Source organism: Mesoplodon mirus (genome assembly GCF_964341445.2).
Source record: "Mesoplodon mirus genome assembly, chromosome: 16".
NCBI classification, from domain to species: domain Eukaryota; kingdom Metazoa; phylum Chordata; class Mammalia; order Artiodactyla; family Ziphiidae; genus Mesoplodon; species Mesoplodon mirus.
In genome coordinates, this window is record NC_138992.1 from 31785737 (window position 1) to 31809295 (window position 23559).

General features: G+C 35.4%; 1 protein-coding gene across 8 annotated transcripts in view; it reads right to left on the reverse strand.

Annotated features, from left to right (window-relative positions):
• The window catches only part of RIMS2 (regulating synaptic membrane exocytosis 2), a 587388-nt gene that overhangs the window by 300624 nt on the left and 263205 nt on the right, over window positions 1-23559 (reverse strand). For all 8 annotated transcript variants that reach the window (XM_082600831.1, XM_082600834.1, XM_082600833.1 and 5 more), the window contains one exon: window positions 1499-2424. In XM_082600831.1, coding sequence (XP_082456957.1) covers window positions 1499-2424 — 926 coding nt within the window. The remainder of the gene's footprint in view (window positions 1-1498; window positions 2425-23559) is intronic.

The window sequence follows — 23559 nt, forward strand, 5'->3', positions numbered from 1 at the left end:
CTATCTTAAACATTTTACATGTTGCAATTTATCAAGAAACAGAAAACTCTCCTCTATTCCCATTTGTAAATCTACCTTCTGGCTATGCACTTACAAATTAACTTTGAGTTAGTTTAGCTTCTTAATCTTCTTAGATATCTATCAGGTGTATTGTGGCGTTCACCAAAATAAATTACAGAAAGATTAAAAAGTTCAAGTTTAAAAAAATAAATAATAAAAACATGAGAAAGTATACAGTTAAATATTCAACTGATTTGGGGATGAATAAAGAGTTTCTAGGGTTAAAAGGAATGGGAAAGAATCACCAAATATGCAAAGACTTAGCTATACTAAATTCAGTATTTCCAAATGACCAAAGAAAATTAGTAGCTAAACATCAAAATGGGAAATACATTTGGAACAGATGACAGTTAAATGGGTTAAATTCTAACCATAAAAAAAATCTTATAAACCAATAAGAGCAAAACTAATTAATACCCAACAGGACCATGGGCAGAAGAAATAAAAGCAATGAACAAGACAATTCATTGAAGAATATATCAAACACCAATAAACATACAAAACATTCATCTTCACAATCAAATTCAAATACAAATGACAGATGCTATTTTTTGTGGTCTATTCAAATGGCAAAAATTTGGTGTATCAAGAATGAAAACTCAAGCACATCTGACAGGAGAATGGAGTGTTATAATCTTTCTAGAGAGCAGGTTGGTAATCTGAATTAAAAGCTTAAAAGAATCAAAGCACAAATATGTATTTGTGAAATACTCAGAAAACAGGCAAAAAATTATGTATAAAGATAGCCATTATAATATTATTTATACCAGCCACTGGAAGCAACTGCAATGACCCCAGATAGATGAATAGTTTGTGGTACAGCCTTATGACAGAACATCAGTGCAGCCATTTAAAACATTTCTGAAGAACATCTAAAGGCTTGGAGAAAAGTTAATGGTATGATATCAACTGAAAAAAATCAGAATACAAAATTATATAGTATGATACCAATTTTGTAGATATGTAAAATACACATGCATCAGAAAAAGGGAAGAAAATACAACAAAATGTTAGCAATAGCTATATATGGGGGAAAGGATTGTGGATAGCTTGTATTTCATTCTTTACACTGAGCAATTTTTCAGATGTTCTATAGTAAACATATTGTTCCTTTTAAAAGGAAACACACAAAAAATGTTATTTTTACAACTATAGCTAATAGGTATTTTTAAATATGCCATCAAGTGATGCAAGAACATTTTCAGAAACAAAGCAAAAATCAATTCTTAAAAATGTCAATAGACTTTTCTACTACATGAATTACCGAAGATATTCACTTTTTATAACTTAAAATTTTCTTCACATAACCAGCATCATTAAAGAACTTAAAAGTAAGAGTAGAAATGTCTAACAAATGTCTACTCAGAAATACAACCTAAAAAGAAAACCCTTATCTAATCAATTACAGGAAAATGTGTGATTAGAATATAGTGCTTACCTTTTTCACTTACACTCTCACTTTCAATCTCAACATCATCGCAACTTGTATATTCGGGTGTAGAAGCTAATTCCTCCTCTGAACTGCTCAATGAAACCTGGCGCATTTTACCTCCTTTCTTTGATTTATGAGGCTTTGGTGGTGGAGGTCTCACTGACTCTGACTGGTCAGAACTGAGAGAATCGTTCCTTAACATTGTTTCCATTTTTTCACGTTTTGTTTTCCTTACAGCAGAGCTAGGATCTAAGTGCTGTTGTCTCCTTAGCGAGTCAGTACGCCTCATGTCTGGTCTATCAATGGGTAGTGGACTCCTCCGGGGGGTAGGAGGACTATGGTTTGTGGTCCTTTGTGGATAAGAACTTGGTCCCTGAGCCTCTCGAGTTCTTTCCATTGAATAAGATCGCTGATTTTCCATGGCAGCTCTACGTTCAGATACAGATCTTTGCCTTGATGGTCGTTCCATCCTTAGCATAGAAATCCTGGAGTCTTCCAGTTCAGCATTTGCTAAAGAAACATCACTGTGCCTTCTCTCATGCCTGGCTCGTGACACTTCAGCATGGATACGCATTTGTTCTTCATAGGGCTGTGGCTTTACTGGATAACGGGCCAAATTCGGATCACTTCGATAGCGTGCCTGGTATTCCTCCTCTCTCCTTTGTCTTTCATATTCATCTCTGCTCTCCGCATCCTCATCATCTACAATATATTCTTTGGAATGTCTATGATTTCTCCTGTTGGAGTCCCTATAATTTATATGATCAGACTCTTCATAAAACTGAGGTTCACGTTGAGACCTCCTATCGGCATAATCTGATGGAGATCTAGGCATCGCGCTGTCCGAAGTAGCATACTGTGAATATTCTTCTCTTTCTTCCCTTTGGTCGTATCTTCTATTCTGAGCTCTGGACACTGATGGACTTCGTTTCCTAAGTAACCAAAGAAAAAGAATGAGGAAAAGAGCAGAATTTGGGCAATTTCACATTTTACTGATTCACTGGCAGGTTGATGGATAAATTCAAATACTTCTTTTGCTCCTTTTTTTAAAAATTTCATTTTAAAATCAGACCAAAACAAAAGTTTTACTAATATTCATTTTATTCAGTTCAAATAGGAAATTTAAAAGGTACTTTTAACATGCTTCTTAAATGACTGGCACGCCCATATGGAATATACATTGGCCCTGAAATTAGATAATCAAAATCATACTTTACTGCAGCAAAAGAACTTTTATTCTAATTTCTTTGCTAAGCTCAATACACTGAAGCTATCTCCCAACTGTTATTCAGAAGCTTAGAAAAATTCCACCTTCCTTTCTCTCTATTCCTGACACCTTGATTTCATAGTCACTTGAAAACGTGATGAAGCCAAACTGATACAGCTCAAGAGTTGAATGCTTTCAACTGAAACTAAGGGCTGGCTCTTAAAAATCGTTTTTCATTCAACATCTACCTAGATCACTCTTAGTATCGGTTCATCTAAATCTTCATCTTATCATTATATCTCCAATCCTTTACTGCTCTATCTTGAGATAATCAATTTAAATAAATACCAACTATAATGATTTGTTCATTTAAAAAAGAAGTCAGAAAGATCTGCTATTTTTATTCCATCTTCATTAAATTAAGGCCAGCTCCATGACACTTCTCTGTCTTCAAAGCTGACTCCTAATACGTCCTTACAGACTCAAAAGAAGAGAGTGTTTGTTAAGTTTTCAACCTGCCCCTCTAACACCAGTACAATCTGGTAGAACTTGCGATCACACATCATACTCTTTGTCAACAAAATATTCACGCTGTCCTCTTCTCTGGCACAAACTCAGATAATGGCAATCACTAGCCATGAGAAGCAATGGAACTGGAATCCTGAAGATGACAGAAAAGGTTTAGAATAACTGTTACAGAGATTTTGCCAAGACACATGAAATAGTGGGGTCAGTTGAGGTTAAAGATGACCAAGATTAGATAGCTCAGTTGAGAATTTCTTAGACAGTATTTTCTTGATTCCAAAAGAAAGAGCAGAGAAAGGATCCACATGGAGTGACCCAACCCAGCAGCAGCAGCATTCTCCTCTCAATCCTCTTTTGTATTACCTAGTCCCTTTCCCCCATATCTGGAATTCAGTCTGCTAATGCATCAGTTAGCATTCCTTAACAGAAACAAAAGTCACTCTAGGTTTTCCAGGGAGTCGGGGTTTCAATATAGAAATCAAAACCACACAACTGTTGAACCTGCTAAGGAATGAACGTCAGAGAAGATAATGCTGTTCTTAGCCTGGAGAACCAAAGACAGGGTTCTCAAAATGGTCATTAGGAAACTGCTGTGAATTTGAAAAGTCTTGAGGAATTTGCCACCAATTACCTCAGCTGCCTACAGCATTAGGGTGGTCAATTAAAAGGAGTTTCATCTAGGAGCCACTAAGACTTTCACATCTGCCTATCTGCCTGCCAACAACTCCCCTTGACAATCATGGTTTCTATAACTCTTCTACCTTTCAAACTTCACACATGTGCATTGCTAGGGCTGACTCTAACCTAGAGCCATAAAGGGAAAAGTATTGCAGTAAATGAAGGAGCTGGCCTGTTCCCTTAAATGTTTTATGATTAAGCAAGTGTATGCCCTTTATTTTTTACATTTACATATAAAACATTTAGGACTTAATTACAAATCTTTTAGGTTCCAATTGTTACATAACACCATAGATTCCTACAGCTTAAAATATACAATCAAAACACAACACTCAAAATAAATTATACAGTATTAACCTACATAATATCCTATTTATGTGTCTGTTATGCATAATTCATTTTACTTTTTGTCATTATTTTTATACATATGAATAAAGAAAAAATACTCTAGTATGGTAGCAATGTATCATGAAAAGAACACTAGAGTTAAGGGATCCGGGTTTCTTAGTCCTAGTTCTGCTATTTACCAGTTACTTGAACCTATAAAGCCATTTAATCTTTGAGAGTCTGTGCTTTAAAGTGAGAGACATAGATTATACACATTAATTCAAATATTATTTTAACAGATATGTATTAGGTAAGAACTAAATGCCACACACTATAATATAGATTAGGAATACAGGAATGATTAAGAGATGACCCTTACAAGAAGCTGAATGATTCTAAAGCCCTCTTTCATTTCTTAGAGATTATGATCTTATAATATTGATACCACAACTTCATCAAGTTAATATGCCTAAATGAAAGCTTAAAGCATTGCAAAAAATAATAAGGATGCTCTTATCAAGATGTAATTAACTGACTAGTGCCAATTTTCAATATACTCACATCTCATTAACTAGCTAATTAGTACTAACTATACTAAAAATATATATACTAACTGAGATAAGTGAGAATTTCTCTAGGGAACTCTAAAGAATAAGCAATTAAATTAGTTCCTTCTCAAACTGACCATCTAACATCCATTAGATTAGATGTAGAATTTATGTTAGGAATTCAAATTCATTTCAGTATGTTTAAAATAATATAACAAGTTTTTCCAATCTAAGTTAATAAATATATTTTCTCTAAAAATGTGTTATTCATAAATCTAATTTAATATAAAGAAATTGATACTGTTTCAAGAGTAAGGCTAGTGTTTCTCAGATTTATATGGTACATAAGAAAAGAATTTTTAAAATTTCATTTAGCGATTGCTTAATTAAATAAATTTTAATTTCCTTAAAATTCAGTGTGGACTGAATAGGAAACTTTATAGCTATATATAAGCATATGAATTTTGGAAACATAAGTAAAATGTGATTTGCTAAATGAAAGGAGTTTTACTTCATGACAATAGGCCAGTAAGAGCAGCTCATCAGCTAGAGCTCACTTTTGTGCCTTTGTGTTTCCCCAGCATATTACTACTCATCCTACAGACAATTACCTAACTAGTGTTCTGTACTGTCCACTAGACTTCAAATTTTGAACCAGAAAGGGCTATGTCTAACACACCTTTGTACCTCCAGTATTTATTCAGTCACTCAACGAATATTTTATTAGTGCTTACTATGGGCCAGGTATGATTCTGGTTGCTGGAAATGCAACAGAGAAAAGACACATAAGGTCTCAGCCCTCAAGAAGTTCTTTCTAGTAGGGAAGACAGACAGTAAGCATATAAACAAATTAAGGTAATTTCATACAGTAATAAGTCCTATAGAAGAAAACTGAAATAGGGTAAAATTACAAAAAGTGACTGAGTGAAGCTACTTTCAATAAGGAAATTCTAAAAAAGTACATTTGAACTGAGACCTGAAGAGCATAGTTACATGATATGTAGCCCATTTATGTAAAACATACAGCTTTGCTGGAGATGTTTTGGGTATTCTCATTAAGTTGCTATTCTTTTCTTTTCTTTCCCTTATTATTATTTTACTCAAAGCTGTTTTATAAAATATAAATTTACTGAATTCTTAATTGTTATTTTATTGAATCTAGGATTTTCCAGGGTAGTTCATCTCTAGAACCCATCTAAAAGCAGTCCATAAGCCTTTTTCACATGCTCCTCCCTTTCAAAAGATTTCATGCTCCCAAATGAGTAAACTGTAATTTACCATATTTGGTAAATACTTCATTATATTTTATCTCAGTTGAAAGTCAAAAGAAAAACAAGCAGACCAAATCAGAATGAATGGACACTGGTTTTACAATATTATCAAAAATACTTACATGCCTAAGATTGTTAATACAAATTAATCTCTAAAATGTGGAACTTAAACCCATACAAGAAAGTGAAGTAAAAAATTTCAGAAAATGTTCAGGGAAAAATTGGATATTTTGAAGGACGGTCAACTTAATGATGGCCTTCTTCCTCACTGCACTTCTTCCCTAGGTAATCTTACCCATTTCTATCCAGAAATGTCTATAATACTCCTCAAATGTTAAGTTTCAAGAGAACAGGCAACCTGGGTCTAAGGAGGATGGCAGATAGTAGGTGCTCAATCTTCTGAATTAAAGAACCGATTGATTAATTCTCCCTTAGATTATCTCTACTTTTCATGGCTTGCTCTCTTCTTCTGTATTCAAACCCACTGATGTGCTAAAATAGTCTAGATCTTCTCTTTCCCCTACTACTCCCATGGCAGTAATAGGGCCTTAAGTGCAATGAAGAAACTACTTTTATTAGTAGTGTAATTTAGCTCTATTGTATGTTAATTTGGCTTTTGTTGAACTTCAGACTATTGTTTATAAAATGACTTCTTTGGCAAAAATGTATTTTGAGTGTCAATCCCTTTAGAGCTAAACATTTAGAAAAAAATCTCTTTGTAAATTAGGGATTTCTAGTAATACATTTAACATCATGCTGGGTATGGACAGAAATGGGGAGAAAAAAAGCAACACTTCATCCCTGAGGAATTAACATAAATTTTTGAAAGTAAGTAGGGTAAAAGTGAATATAGTGAACCTTTATAACACAGGAAATATATATTCCATTGTCTTGATAAATAAAAATATTTATTCATTATACAGTTCAATTCTAAAAGAAATTCTATTATTAATTAGACCTTAACAAGCTATTTAAGTGCTTTTTAAAGATCATACCTTAGGAAAACTGAATCCAATATTAAATCCAGCAATCACTTTGTTCTAGAGATTATATAATTTGCCTGAAGCATGTGAATCAGACTGTAGATGCTGATTTGTACTGGATTTAAGTAAAAATAGAACACTGGTCATGATTTCCGAAATTGGGATGACTATTGTCACTGTTCCTTAACATAATTTCTGAAATTGGGATGACTATTGTCACTGTTACTTAACTCTATGCTTTCAGGTAGAATACCTGATAGTATATTTATTAAGGTCATGTTAGAAGCAAGGCAAGATTTTATTCTAAGAATACTCTTACCAAACAATGATGAATCTGCTATCAGTTATTCCAAAATATTCAAATACTCATCAAAACAATTTTTACCAGTCATATCATTAATTATTTCATATATACTTTCTTAAACTTAAAATTGCTATATATCTTAGACACTATATTGTTTCAGAAATTGAAGAAAATCCATGAAAATATAAGTACTATATCTCTAACCTTTATTTTCCCTACTGGCCGTTATAAGCAGGCCCCAGCATTTATTATTATCAAATGGAAAACATTTAATAGGAAAAAGAATATAAAGATAATCTGTACACTTCTCTGATCATAAAGCATCTAACAGTATTTAACCCATAAATTTTAATTCAGAAGAACGTAGCAATTCATCTAAGATGTTATATTTCACTTAATCCTTCAAAGACCCTTAGAAATTAAAAGGCAGAATCCAGAATTATGACTTCTTTAGAATAAAATGTATTTGTGACATTATGTAGTGCCTTAATTTTCACTCCTATTCATCAATCAATCTCTAGTTCTAATATATAACAGTATCAGTATTATATTCACTTTGTATTTACCTAATATCTGTTCATCTTACTTCTCTTTATTAAAACCTAGGTTGCTACAATTATTTTCTCTTTCACCATATTATAGTGGTCTTAACTGGAACTAGTTTATAGAAAAATCACATAAAGAAATGTCCTAGGGGCTTCCCTGGTAGCGCAGTGGTTGAGGGTCCGCCTGCCGATACAGGGGACACGGGTTCGTGCCCCGGTCCGGGAGGATCCCACATGCCGCGGAGCAGCTGGGTCCGTGAGCCATGGCCACTGAGCCTGTGCATCCGGACCCTGTGCTCCGCAACGGGAGAGGCCACAACAGTGAGAGGCCCGCGTACCACAAAAAAAAAGAAAAAGAAAAAGAAATGTCCTAAATATATATATATATATATATATATATATATATATTTTTTTTTTTTTTTTTTTTACTTTTGGCTGCATTGGGTCTTCGTGGCTGTCCGCGGGCTTTCTTTAGTTGCAGTGAGCGGGCTTCTCACTGCGGTGGCTTCTCTTCTTGCAGAGCACAGGCTCCAGTAGTTGTGGCTCGCTGGCTCTAGAGCGCAGGCTCAGTAGTTGTGGCGCACGGGCTTAGTGGCTCTGCGGCATGTGGGATCTTCCCCGACCAGGGCTCGAACCCGTGTCCCCTGCGTTGGCAAGCAGATTCTTAACCACTGCCCCACCAGGGAAGCCCCTAAACCTACTTTAATCAGTAGCATTTCTTGTTCACTGCTTATACGTTTTTTGTCATCTGGACTAATTATTCAATCTATTTCTAAATATTCTAGCTGTATATTCACACCCACTCCATTATAAATGTCTGATTAGGCATAATAGGTTGAGCAAGAAACTCTACCAATTAGTCTCTTTAAAATTCCATGTCTAAAAAATCATATTGACTGATAGAGAAACTCCAAATAAAAAGATTCTTTCCCAATTAAAGCCACTTTTGACAATTTCCCAAAGGCAGTCTCAATTTATATACTGTATACTAATTCATGATGTTTTTAATATTAGTTTCTATTTTAATATTTACAACCTTTAACATCCTATGTGGTTTGTGTTATTATACTACCTAGAATTCTGACCATATATACTATAAAATAATCATCAAGTTTCTGAAAATATAATCCAGTAAACATTTGAAAACATTTACAAGGACAGCGAAAGGTTACGTGGAAACTTAAGTTTTAATATTCATATATTTTTAACTCTTAAGACTTATGCAATTTTTAAGAATCATAATGACATTGAGAGAAGAGTGAAGAATTGGAAGATTAAGAATTTCTGTAAATTCAAATCTGTTATTACAATTAAGCATTACCTATATGAAAATCTCTTACTCATAAGGTTTAATTAGTAGAGATTATTAAATAATTGTCATTTTATATATAAAAGAATAGAGATGACATTTGAAGAGTCAATAATTTGAAAAAACCTCCAACTTTTTAAAAGCTTAATAAGGCATGATGTTGCTAAATAAATTGAAAGACTTCATTAATTCGATTACACAATGCTAGCCATACAGTTTAAACATAATATTGCAATCAAATTCTGAAATTTGAAGCTATTAAGACACATTAAATCAAGGATTTAACAGAAGCATACAATCCTGTAAAACATAAAATATGTAGGTTCTATTCCTATAATTCCTACAAAAAGGAATTTTTACAAATCAAACAATTTATATTCATCATAAAACATAATAAAAACAATCTTTTTTTACATTTCACAGTATTCAACACATTTTTATATTTTTACCTTTCGCTCAACCAATGCACATCTGTCGAGCATGAAGCATCATGTTGACAAAAATACATCGGCACTATGCCGGGCAATGCTTTCATTTAATCCTTCTAGCTCTAGCAAAATCATAGGAGCCATCCTTAATCAGATGATTTGAAAGTCTCTACTTGCTCACAGTCATTTTATTTCAAAACTCAATTACCAAAAAAGTTACACATAAAACAAAACTCATTCACGGATGGAGTCATAAAATCCTCTAGTGATGGGACTGTTAAGAAAAAGGTTATTCCTTAATGCCATTACTATGTGGCTGTATATAGCTCAGGTCAAGTAAGAATGTACCCTGTAAGAAGGATTATGGTACTTAGCTGATTAGAGCCTCACAATACTGAACACCAGATGCATCCTACATCCAAGGCATTTCTGGGCACTATACTTAAAACGGACAGATTCAAAAATTGTAAACCACATTCTCCTATATGAATTACAGCATTTCTAAAATAACAGGATTTGTTGTGTTTGCTATTGATGTCTACCACACTGCTTTCACTATAAAATGAAGAGTGATAGTAAAAGATGGTGATGGTTTAACAGGTCTACTCTCTCATTTCTTTTCAATTATTCAGTAAGAAGTTTCTTAATCTTTACTAAAAAGAGAATGCTCCCCTAAAGGCATAACGAAACAGGAAGTAGCAGTTTCTGTAAAAATTTAATTAAAAATGTGTTCCGTAAGCTAAGAATTTGGTTTGACACTGAGTTTCAATCAAGCTTTGCTCACTTTTGCTCTATTCATTCAAAAAACTAAAAAATAGAAAAAAAAAAACCACCATGGATTCCTTTCTACCAAAAGCCAATTACCTAGATGTTAATGTTATACTTCTGAGAATTATGTTTAAGTGATTCCAAATAAACTTATATATAACTGAGAAAAAGTCAGTGTTTGAAGAGTAGGGAGAGATGCGAAAGTAGTGTGCTGTGTTTTGGTCTCCCAAATTTCAAGTTTAAATGAGGGTTTAGGAATATGTTGTAGCACCATTCAACTACTTATGCAGTATTCATCTACAGAATTCTCTCCGAATTCCCTCCTAAAATGTAGACCTTGGAGACATTGGACACAAGGGGCGGGCGGGGGGAGGCAGGGCGTGGGGAACAGGGACAGATAAAGCCATTTTTACCCTCTGAGATTCCTAATACAGACTTGTAGACTATTCAAACAGAAATACAATAAAAATTTGAAATGCAAGTTAATTCATTTTTACAGAAATATTAACCAATAATAAAATTCAACCACTTAGACCCCACAGTTCATTTCAAACTGAAAAAAAAAATCCACATAGTATTTTGATTCTTCCAAGTTGGTAAGTCCAGAAGATTTCAGAAACAACATTACAGGTGATGCTATGATAGCAAACTGTCTTCTTTAATTTTCCTTCCATTCAATTTTACCCCTTCAGTGAGCTCTTGGCAATGTGTTCCCAACGGTAATGCACGCTCTGCGGCCCTTCCTCTCCTCTCCCATTAACCTCGTTTCTAGCTCCTCTTATTTGTCCACCTCAGACTGTCATTCGTATCGTTTCTAGCACCACTGCTGCTTTCTCTTTACTCTCCACAGATTGTTCTGTGTCTCCAATTTCTTCTCCCCCACCCTTTGAGAGTTATTGGGTTGGCCAAAAACTTCGGGTTTTTCATAACATCGTATGGAAAAACCCAAACGAACTTTTTGGCCAACCCAATATCTTGTCCTTTTTCAAACTCTTTACTTTTACTTTTTTTTTTTTGTTCAGTTATTCCCTAGATAAGTACTTCTTATGCATTCAAATTTATGAAGGTCCAATTTGGGGTTTAAAAAGTTTTCATGAAAATATTACAATTTTAGTATCCATTGACCACTTCAGAAATACAAATTAACAAAAAGATTCTGTGAATCAGATACAAGCTTAAATTAATTTTATTTTATTTGTGACAACATTTTCAACTTATATTTGAAAGATGAAGACCTAGTACATGCAAATCTCTAGAAAATGGTGCACAAATGATGCTCCCTTATAGTAACACATTGGGCCACTCCCCTTTCCCCACTATCCCTCCCAAAATTGCCATGTCAAAAAGAGACACAAAGACTAGGAACCATTCTATACTAGAAGGTGATCTGAACCTGTAGTAATTTTATTTCCCTTCTTTAAGGTGCTCTATCGAAGTCTATGGCAGCCTTAGAAACAATCCTACAATAAAGATTCACTGGAATCAATACAAAGAAGTACAATGAGCAACATAGAAGAAATAAAAGAGGGAAAAAAGAATAAATAAGTTTATCTAAACTTCCATAATCATCAGAGAAAGGCCCTAGAAAGAGTTATTTTGTTCTATTTTCCACTGAAAACTTTATATTCTTTTAATATTACTGCCCCTCTACTGAACTTCAATTATTGGTTTCGTACACTTGTTCCATTCTCTCCTCCTATTTCTATTTGCTCCAAAGAGGCAACAGATTTTTGGTTAGGGCCTGCAATTATAGTTATTCAGAGAAGAGAAATATTTTCCTGTAAAATGAAACAAACATATCTTGAAGTGTATATCGAATTTAAAAAGACATGCTGTTTATCTGCAAATCAATCATGCATATAATTAATTTTCATCTTAAGGGTTTATTTCCTTATTGAGAAAAAGAATCATACAGTGTTTTAAAATATAGAAAATACAGGTAAGTGGTTTTAAAGAGAAGTGGCATTTTCTGTCTCAATTAATGATTATTCTTTCCTTCTAGTTATTCATCCAATCCATGAGGAAATTCTGCTGGGTCTACCTTCAGAATATATCCAGAACCCAAACACTTCTCACCAACTCCACCAGTACAAGCCTGATTTAACCAGTATTTCTGGTGTGAATTATTGAAAAACTTCCTAACTGGTCTCCCTGCTTCTATTCTATCCCCCTTCAGATCAGTCTCAACACAGCAGCAATAATGTACGTCAGACCATATCATTAACATGCTTGAAACACTTCAGCAACTCCCCATTTTGCTTACAAGGCCTATAGGATCCGGCACCCATTGCTCCCTGTACTCCTCCCCAGCTGCTCACTCAGATCCAGCCATGCTGGCTTCCCTGCATGTTTTCACTTAAGACCATTGCTCTAGCAGCTCCCTCTGCCTGGAATGCTGTTCCTACAGATATCACTAGAGATATCTAGTCGGCTAGTCAGTAGAGAGCTTCTTCAATTCTTCCCTCATATCTCACTTTCTCAAAGTGAAACGTGGTCTCAAGGAGGCCTACCCTGGCCACCCTACTGAATACTTCAATCTCTGCCTCCACTGCCACCCTCCAAATCCCAGTCCCATTAACCTGTTTTACTTTTTAATCTTTTTCATAAGATTTATCACCTTCTAATTATGATACATTTTTTATCCTACTTTTTATTCCCTGGGTTTTTTTGAAATTTTGAATTTTATTTTACTTGTATTTTTATACGCCAGGTTCTTATTAGTTATCCACTTTATACATCTTAGTGTATACATGTCAATCCCAATCTCCCAATTCATCACACCACCACCACACCCCTACCACTTTTCCCCTTTGGTGTCCATACATTTGTTCTCTACATCTGTGTCTCTATTGCTGCCCTGCAAACTGGTTCATCTGTTCCATTTTTCTAGGTTCCACATATATGTGTTAATATACGATATTTGTTTTTCTCTTTCACTTACTTCACTCTGTATGACAGTCTCTAGATCCATCCACCTCAATACAAATAACTCAATTTCATTCCTTTTTTATGGCTGAGTAATATTCCACTGTATATATGAACCACATCTTCTTTATCCATTCGTCTGTTGATGGGCATTTAGGTTGCTTCCATGACCTGGCTATTGTAAATAGTGCTGCAAAGAACATTGGGGTAAATGTAACTTTTTGAATTATGGTTTTCTCTGGGTATATGACCAGAAATGGGATTGCTGGGTCATATGATAATTCTATTTTTAGTTTTGTAAGGAATCTCCATACTGTTCTCCATAATGGCTGTATCAGTTTACATTCCCACCAACAGTGCAGAAGGGTTCCCTTTTCTCCACACCCTCTCCAGCATTTGTTGTTTGTAGATTTTCTGATGATGCCCACTCTAACTGGTGTGACGTGATACCTCATTGTAGTCTTGATTTGCATTTCTCTAATAATTAGTGATGTTGAGCAGCTTTTCATGTGCTTCTTGGTCACCTGTATGTCTTCTTTGGAGAAATGTCTATTTAGGTCATCTACCCATTTTTGGATTGGGTTGTTTGTTTCTTTACTATTGAGCTGCATGAGCTGTTTATAAATTTTGGAGATTAATCCTTTGTCCGTTGATTCATTTGCAAATATTTTCTCCCATTCTGAGGGTTGTCTTTTCGTCTTGTTTGTAGTTTCCTTTGCTTGGCAAAAGCTTTTAAGTTTCATTAGGTCCCATTTGTTTATTTTTGTTTTTATTTCTATTACTCTAGGAGGTGGATCAAAAAGATCTTGCTGTGATTTACATCAAAGAGTGTTCTTCCTATGCTTTCCTCTAAGAGTTTTATAGTCTCCAGTCTTACATTTAGGTCTCTAATCCATTTTGAGTTTCTTTTTGTGTATGGTGTTAGGGAGCGTTCTAATTTCATTCTTTTACATGTAGCTGTCCAGTTTTCCCAGCAGCACTTATTGAAGAGACTGTCTTTTCTCCATTGTATATCCTTGCCTCCTTTGTCATAGATAAGTTGACCATAGGTGAGTGGGTTTATCTCTGGGCTTTCTATCCTGTTCCATTGATCTACATTTCTGTTTTTGTGCCACTACCATATTGTGTTGATTACTGTAGCTTTGTAGTATAGTCTGAAGTCAGGAAGTCTGATTCCTCCAGCTCCATTTTTTCCCTCAAGACTGCTTTAGCTATTCGGGGTCTTTTGTGTCTCCATACAGATTTTAAGATTTTGTTCCAGTTCTGTGAAAAATGCCATTGGTAGTTTGATAGGGATTGCATTGAATCTGTAGATTGCTTTGGGTAGTATAGTCATTTTCACAATAGTGATTCTTCCAATCCAAGAACATGGTATATCTCTCCATCTGTTTGTATCATCTTAATTTCTTTCATCAGTGTATTATAGTTTTCTGAGTACAGGTCTTTCGTCTCCCTAGGTAGGTTTATTCCTAGGTAATTCTTTTTGTTGCAATGGTAAATGGGATTGTATCCTTAATTTCCCTTTCAGATTTTTCATCATTAGTGTATAGGAATGCAAGAGATTTCTGTGCATTAATTTTGTATCCTGCAACTTTCCCAAATTCATTGATTAGCTCTAGTAGTTTTCTGGTGGCATCTTTAGGATTCTCTATGTATAGTCTCATGTCATTTGCAAACAGTGAGTTTTACTTCTTCTTTTCTAATTTGTATTCCTTCTTTGTCTTTTTTTTCTCTGATTGCTGTGGCTTGGACTTCCAAAACTATGTTGAATAATAGTGGCGAGAGTGGACATCCTTGTCCTTTTCCTGACCTTAGAGGAAATGCTTTCAGTTTTAGAACACTGAGAATGATGTTTGCTGTGGTTTTGTCATATATGGCCTTTCTTATGTTGAGGTAGGTTCCCTCCATCCCACTTTCTGGAGAGTTTTTATCATAAATGGCTGTTGAATTTTGTCAAAAGCTTTTTCTGAATCTATTGAGATGATCATATGGTTTTTCTTCTTCAATTTGTTAATATGGTGTATCACCTTGATTGATTTGCATATACTGAAGAATACTTGCATACCTGGGATAAATCCCATTTGATCATGGTGTATGATCCTTTTAATGTGTTCTTGGATTCTGTGTGCTAGTAGTTTATTGAGGACTTTTGCATCTATATTCATCAGTGATACTGGTCTGTAATTTTCTTTTCTTGTAGTATCTTTGTCTGGTTTGGGTATCAGGGTGATGGTGGCCTCATAGAATGAGTTTGAGAGTGTTCCTTCCTCTGCAATTGGTTGGAAGAGTTTGAGAAGGATGGGTGTTAGCTCTTCTCTAAATGTTTGAAAGAATTTACCTGTGAAGCCAGCTGGTCCTGGACTTTTGTTTGTTGGAAGATATTTAATCACAGTTTCAATTTCATTACTTGTGATTGGTCTGTTCATATTTTCTCTTTCTTCCTGGTTCAGTCTTGTAAGGTTATACCTTTCTAAGAATTTGTCCATTTCTTCCAGGTTGTCCATTTTATTGGCATACAGTTGCTTGTAGTAGTCTCTTAGGATGCTTTATATTTCTGCAGTGTTTGTTGTAACTTCTCCTTTTTCATTTCTAATTTTATCAATTTGAGTGCCCTCCCTCTTTTTCTTGATGAGTGTGGCTAATGGTTTATCAATTTTGTTAATCTTCTCAAAGAACCAGCTTTTAGTTTTATTGATCTTTGCTATTGTTTTCTTTGTTCCTATTTATTTCTGCTCTGATCTTTATGATTTCTTCTGCTAACTTTGGGTTTTGTTTGTTCTTCTTTCTCTAGTTCCTTTAGGTGTAAGATTAGATTGTTTATTTGAGATTTTTCTTGTTTCTTGAGGTAGGCTTGTATTGATATAAACTTCCCTCTTAGAACTGCTTTTGCTGCATCCCATAGGTTTTGGATCGTCGTGTTTTCAATGTAATTTGTCTCTAGGTATTTTTTTGATTTCTTCAGCGATCTCTTGGGTATTTAGTAATGTATTGTTTAGCCTCCATGTGTTTGTGTTTTTTACTTTTTTTCCCATAATTGATTTCTAATCTCATAGCCTTGTGGTCAGAAAAGATGCTTGATATGATTTCAATTTTCTTAAATTTACTGAGGCTTGATTTGTGACCCAAGATGTGATCTATCCTGGAGAATGTTCCATGTGCACTTGAGAAGAAAGTGTAATCTGATGTTTTTGGATGAAATGTCCTATAAATATCAATTAAATCTATCTGATCTATTGTGTTATTTAAAGCTTGTGTTTCCTTATTAAGTTTCTGTTTGGATGATCTGTCCATTGGTGTAAGTGAGGTGTTAAAGTCCCCCACTATTATTGTGTTACTGTCGATTTCCTCTTTTATAGCTGTTAGCAGTTGCCTTATATATTGAGGTGCTCCTATGTAGGTTGCATATATATTTATAATTGTTATATCTTCTTCTTGGATTGATCCCTTGATCATTATATAGTGTCCTTCCTTGTCTCTTGTAACATTCTTTATTTTAAAGTCTATTTTATCTGATATAAGTATTGCTACTCCAGCTTTCTTTTGATTTCCATTTGCATGGAATATCTTTTTCCATCCCCTCACTTTCAGTCTGTATGTGTCTCTAGGTCTGAAGTGGGTCTCTTATAGACAGCATATAGATGGGTCTTGTTTTTGTATCCATTCAGCGAGCCTGTGTCTTTTGTTTGGAACATTTAATCCATTCACGTTTAAGGTAATTATTGATATATATGTTCTTATTACCATTTTCTTAATTGTTATGGGTTTGTTTTTGTAGATCCTTTTATTCTCTTTTGTTTCCCACTTAGAGAAGTTCCTTTAGCATTTGTTGTAGAGCTGGTTTGGTGGTGTTGAGTTCTCTTGGCTTTTGGTTGTCTGTAAAGCTTTTGATTTCTCCATCAAATACGAATGAGATCCTTGCCGGGTAGAGTAATCTTGGTTGTAGGTTCTTCCCTTTCATCACTTTAAATATATCATGCCACTCACTTCTGGCTTATAGAGTTTCTGCTGAGAAATCAGCTGTTAACCTTATGGGAGTTCCCTTGTACGTTATTATTGATTTTAATAATTTTTCTTTGTCTTTAAGTTTTGTCGATTTGATTACTGTATCTCGGTGTGTTTCTCCTTGGGTTTATCCTTCCTGGGACTCTCTGCACTTCCTGGACCTGGGTGGCTATTTCCTTTTCCCATTTTAGGGAAGTTTATGACTATAATCTCTTCAAATATTTTCTCAGGTCCTTTCTCTCTCTCTTCTCCTTCTGGGGCCCCTATAATGCGAATGTTGTTGCGTTTAATATTTTCCCAGAGGTCTCCTAGGCTGTCTACATTTCTTTTCATTCTTTTTTCCTTATTCTGTTCTGCAGCAGTGAATTCCACCATTCTGTCTTCCAGGTCACTTATCTGTTCTTCTGCCTCAGTTATTCTGCTATTGATTCCTTCAAGTGTATTTTTAATTTCAATGACTGTATTGTTCATCTCTGTTTGTTTGTTCTTTAATTCTTCTAGGTCTTTGTTAAATATTTCTTGCATCTTTTTTGTTGTTGTTCTGTCCGCTCTGGGTCTGGGTTTTCAGCCTGCCATTTTACACTATAGTGAGTATCCTAGTAAACGATCAATGTTTAGTGCTTAGAACCACTGAAACCTAAGTACAGAGATTACCGCTGAAATACAGAGACTGATCACAACTGTGCACCCAGCACCTTGTATAGGACTTGGCATTCAGTCAGCACTCATTCTATATGGAATGAATGGTATTATAATAGTAATGCTTCAATTATTCTGTAGTATTACAGCATGAACTATACAGGTAACTCAATTCTAGCAGAAATCATTTGTAGACATTTTAATGAAAATACCCACTCTGTTTCAATTTTATGCTTAAAAGCTGTATATATATTTTTTAATTGTCTATTTTCTCATGTGATAATTATAATCCTTTGGAGGCTGGCGGTATAGTGAACACCAACTCATAAGTTCAGATCTAAGGCCATGTTCTCCCTCTAAAAAGGAATGTCTGTGACTTAACATCCCTAAACTTTTTTTTTTTTTAACATCTTTACTGGAGTATAATTGCTTTACAATGGTGTGTTAGTTTCTGCTTTATAACAAAGTGAATCAGTTATACATATACATATGTTCCCATATCTCTTCCCTCTTGCGTCTCCCTCCCTTCCACCCTCCCTATCCCACCCCTCTAAGTGGTCACAAACCACCAAACTGATCTCCCTGTACTATGCAGCTGCTTCCCACTAGCTCTCTATTTTACGTTTGGTAGTGTATATATGTCCATTCTTGCATCTTCTTGATCATTGCCTCCATTCTTTTCTTGAGGTCCTGTATCGTCTTCACTATCATTATTCTGAATTCTTTTTCTGGAAAGTTGCCTATCTCCACTTCATTTAGTTGTTTTTCTGGGGTTTTATCCTGTTCTTTCACCTAGTACATAGCACTCTGCCTTTTCATCTTGTCTATCTTTCTGTGAGTGTGGTTTTTGTTCCACAAAATTGGAACTGCAGGATTGTAGTTCTTCTTGCTTCTGCTGTCTGCCCTCTCTATGATATATATTTTTATTTGTCATATTTTCTGTCTGCTTCTTCATGTGTAAGTTTTACAGGCAGGGATCACTGTTTTGGTCACTTTATCCCAAATACATGGCATACAGTAGGTACTTGATAAATATTTATTGAATAAGTAAATAAAGCTACCCAAGCAAGGTATTTTTTACACTATGATGAAAATAAATGTCATCCACCCAATTTCCCAACCTATCTACAATATAAACTTAATAGGATTAGTCAAAACTCACAATATTTGTTTTCTTTTTTGCATTTTACCTTGAAAAATATACTGACAAATTACTCAAAATAGTACTCTCAGGTGAACAAGCAAAAGATGTGCCTTTGATGCATGAGTTTTGAGAATACTGACCTCTTCACTTTCCCAGCTATTGAATCTTTTTGTCCAATTTTGTTGATTTTTAAGAGTGATTTAAAAATTCAAGTGACTTTTTCAGAAATGTGGAGAAAACTGCATTGCTGAGATAGGGAGAGGTGAGGAGTTAAAGAAAAGCTGCTTCTTGATAGCAGAAAGAAAAAATATTTGAAAATAGAGCTAGTTCTGTCAATTAGCCTGCCACTAATCTGCATGAGAATACCACACAATCAACTTATTTTAGAATGTGGCAGGTACATAGAAAGCATTTTCTGAACAAGATTTTTCCTGGAAGAGAATTCATGATAAGATAACCAAATCAATACTGTACTGTTTGGAGTAACTGCCATGACAAAACAAAAACAAATAAACAAAATAATAATATATTGTACTTAAATGTGGGAAACTTCATTATACCAGCATTTGTGGAAATCGAATTTTTTGTGAATTATTCCTGTATTTTTAATGTACCAATAAATACTCACATAGCATGTTATATATCTTGATACAAAGCTGAAGGAACTGACAAAAAATATTTCTAAATGATCTGCACATTCAGATCTGACTCAATTAGATTTATTAAAGAAACCAGATTTATCTTCCAGTTAACAGAATGTTCTTTCTCAAACAGAGAAAACAGCACCTAACATCGGCATTCTAGCATGGTATGTTGGAGTTCCTTAGTTATGGTTATCAAATATTGCATTGCTTCAAATTATGCATCAATCAGCACTACTGTTTACATATGCAGTATATTCTCTGGAAATAGATACTCTTGATTCCTTAATTCTTCAAGACCAGTAAAAGACCATCAAATGGAATCTTTAGCAGATTGTCTTCAAAAGTGGTTGAAAGTAGTATATAATTTTATCCTGGGGCAGCATTCTTTTCACTCCATTCCCAGTCTCAGAAAGTCTACCCAAAACACACATATCTACATGGGTTTAATATTAAAACATGACGGAAATTTTAAGGAAGGTTTACTGAGGAGGTGAAGAAGATAGTATTGCACCCAATAGAGCAAACTTCCATAAAACATCCTCTTTTTAATAATTCTGCTCTTTCCTTGAAGTAATTCTCCCTTCAATAAAGCTCTCTTAGCTTCTTATCAGCTTGTCCCCCACACTCTTCTACAAATTCCCTATGTCAATGATGTATTACAGCCTGGGGAAAAAAAAGTATGATGCTTGCTGGAGCTAGGCCCCAGAGGAGATGAAACAGAATGCAATGGAAGCCACTGGTAGGGCTGAGCTTTGTGAAAAGAGGCTGTTAAATTTCAAGTGTTTTTCTGTGGTTTTATAATATTTGAAACATGTGATGTCCTCTTTTAAACACCACATTAAAAGAGGGATAAACCCATGAGGATGATGAGTCACCAGATTAGACACTGGAGTTAGGACTTCCTTTCGAATGCAGACATGTTTTGTAATACAAATTCCTCCAGATAAATCATGTATTTTATCATCCCACCTAAGCTGGCCCAATCACAATGATTCTTAAGGACATTTGCCTGTCAGCGGTGACACAGATTTCCTGTTTTATGACTGAGAAGTCATATAACTCTCAGAGCTACTGAAGTCAATTTTGGGTCATGAGTTGGGGGAGTCTTCCCAAAACGGAGTCAGTATCCACTTAGTGAAAATTAAAAATGGAAAGAAAGAACTAACACAGAGTTGTAGGCCAACTATACTTCAAAAACAAACAAACTCAGAGAAAAAGAGATCAGATTTGTGGTGGGGAATGGGGAATCGGGAATTGGATGAAGGCAGTCAAAAATTACAAACTTCCATGATTAAAGAATATGTCAGGCAATTATTTAAAATATTGTGTTATTTTTTCTGGATTTTATGATGTGTGTGGTATTTGCCAGGCTTCCAAATTTGTGATTTCTGTGATTTATTTTCCCTTTCTAATTTTGTACTAATTTTGTACTTAATTTTGAATTTGTGAGTTTGATTTCTTTTCTTCAAGAGGGTCTCACAAATTTGGTTAGCTTCAGGGCCCACAAATCTGGACCTGCTTCTGGTAGGTTTAATATTACATTTCATTTGGTAATTATGATAGTAGGCTGATTCTACTTAAGCCCAGAAAGCAATAAAAACAAATCACACCCCAACAAGTCTCAAGCAACGGCAACAAGCTGCTTTTTTTTTTTTTTTTTGTGGTACGCGGGCCTCTCACTGTTGTGGCCTCTCCCGTTGCGGAGCACAGGCTCCGGACGTGCAGGCTCAGCGGCCATGGCTCACGGGCCCAGCCGCTCCGCGGCATGTGGGATCTTCCCGGACCGGGACACGAACCCATGTCCCCTGCATCGGCAGGCGGACTCTCAACCACTGCGCCACCAGGGAAGCCCCTAAGACCATTTATTTTATAGCCTGTCCCTATAAAACTCAAGGCAGGAACAGAAGAGAATGCATGCTGTGAGCAGCTTGTTCCCAAGAGAAGCAGGAAAGAAACAAAGTGCTACTTACACTCAATCAATTCCTTATCCCCAAGGGCAAAGTAGAATAGCAAGTGGAGGGAAGCCAGGAATAGTATTCTAGAGCAGCATTCTCCATGTAGAAGGAACCATAGGAATAAGGAAGGAGGGTATCCTATCTACTAAAACCCTGGAACATTTAAGTCTAGAATTGTGTTAAGTTAAAGCAGCTCTACTGAACATAGGACTTCATAAGTTAGAGTTCCAAATACACTTTGCTTAAACTCTTAGTTGATGAGACAATAGTAGGGAATTAGCTTTATAAAGTTCATAGGGGAGAACCAGGACAAAAGGCAAAAGAGAATGTGGCAGAAACGGTTGTGTCTTTTCTTTCTTACAAATAGAATCATAATCTTATTCAGATCAACAGTGTGCTTAGTCTAAAAAAACTATTTTCCGGGCGCTCTTGTGGCTAGGGGTGGTTATGTGACATACTTCAGGCAAATAATATTTAGATAGACGTTTACTAAGTACAGCTACTACAAAGCTAATTATTCGTAAGTAAGAGATAGACCCAACTGGCATATACCTTTCATACTTTGCCCTTCCTCCTTTATGACTGGAATGTTGTCCTACTTCCTATAACTCAGCCCTCTTTTAATCATAAGTTTGAAAGCCACACACTGTGGGTAGCAGGGAAAAAGAAAGAAAAGAAAAAAACAGAGTATAGATCTCTGTTGATTTCCTTGAGCAGTCTGTCTCCAGTCTTGTTTTTACATGAGAAAAACATAAACTCCTCCTTTACTTAAGCATTGTAGTTATGATATTTGTGTTACGTATAGCTAAACACAATGCTAACTGAGGCCAGAGAGAGACTTGTCTCTAGGAAGAAGTGTAAGGCATCTGGAGTCACTACCTGGCTCTATTTCAGTAGAAAATAAACAAGTAAATAAGAGGCTACCATAGGTGAAAAGGTCTAGGAACAGAAAATAGGTGTAGGTTATCTAATGAATATAAGCCAAGGGGAGAGTGATTTCAAATGACAGAGGCAGAATAGTATAGTGCAGATTTTAATTCCTTATCCAGTGGTGCACTGGAGCCAAGAGCCCATTGTAAACATTTCCTCCCAACTCTGTGTTCAGTGAAGTCACAATGGCAGCTTAAAATCAGGCATGCTGGCAATATTTACATCACGAAAATCGGCAAATGCTACAAACCGGGGTTTTTATTTTTCCCTTTGGAGAGCTGATTGTCAAATAGTTACCAGCACACCACTAGTTATACCCCACTGCTCAGCTAAACAAGAACCTAGAAAAAAGTGCAATGGTTAGCCAAAGAGCTACCACTATTCATCTGAGCCTTCATTAGTGAAAAGAATATATAATAGAGAGCCTGACATTCAGTAGTTGAGTCACTGTTTGAGAAAGGAAGAGAAGGGAGAATAAAAGAATTCTTTCTCAGTCATTGATAACTATAGAGTTAATTTGACTTTCCAAAAGAACTAAAAATAGGAAAACAAACTCCTCAGGTTTTAATTTAATGATACCTGAAAATTCTTTGAATATGGCATTCCACTCCCAATCCTACACTCTTTTGTTTGAATTGCACGTTGTGACAGAGTTTAAGTGTATTTATAAAATCAAAACATATTAGAGGGCTTCCCTGGTGGCGCAGTGGTTGAGAGTCCGCCTGCCGATGCAGGGGACACGGGTTTGTGCCCCGGTCCGGGAAGATCCCACATACCGCGGAGCGGCTGGGCCCATGAGCCATGGCTGCTGAGCCTGCGCATCCGGAGCCTGTGCTCCGCAACGGGAGAGGCCACAACAGTGAGAGGCCCGCGTACCGCAAAAAAAAAAAAAAAAAGAAAAAGAAAAAGAAAAAAAGAAAAGAAAAAGAAATATA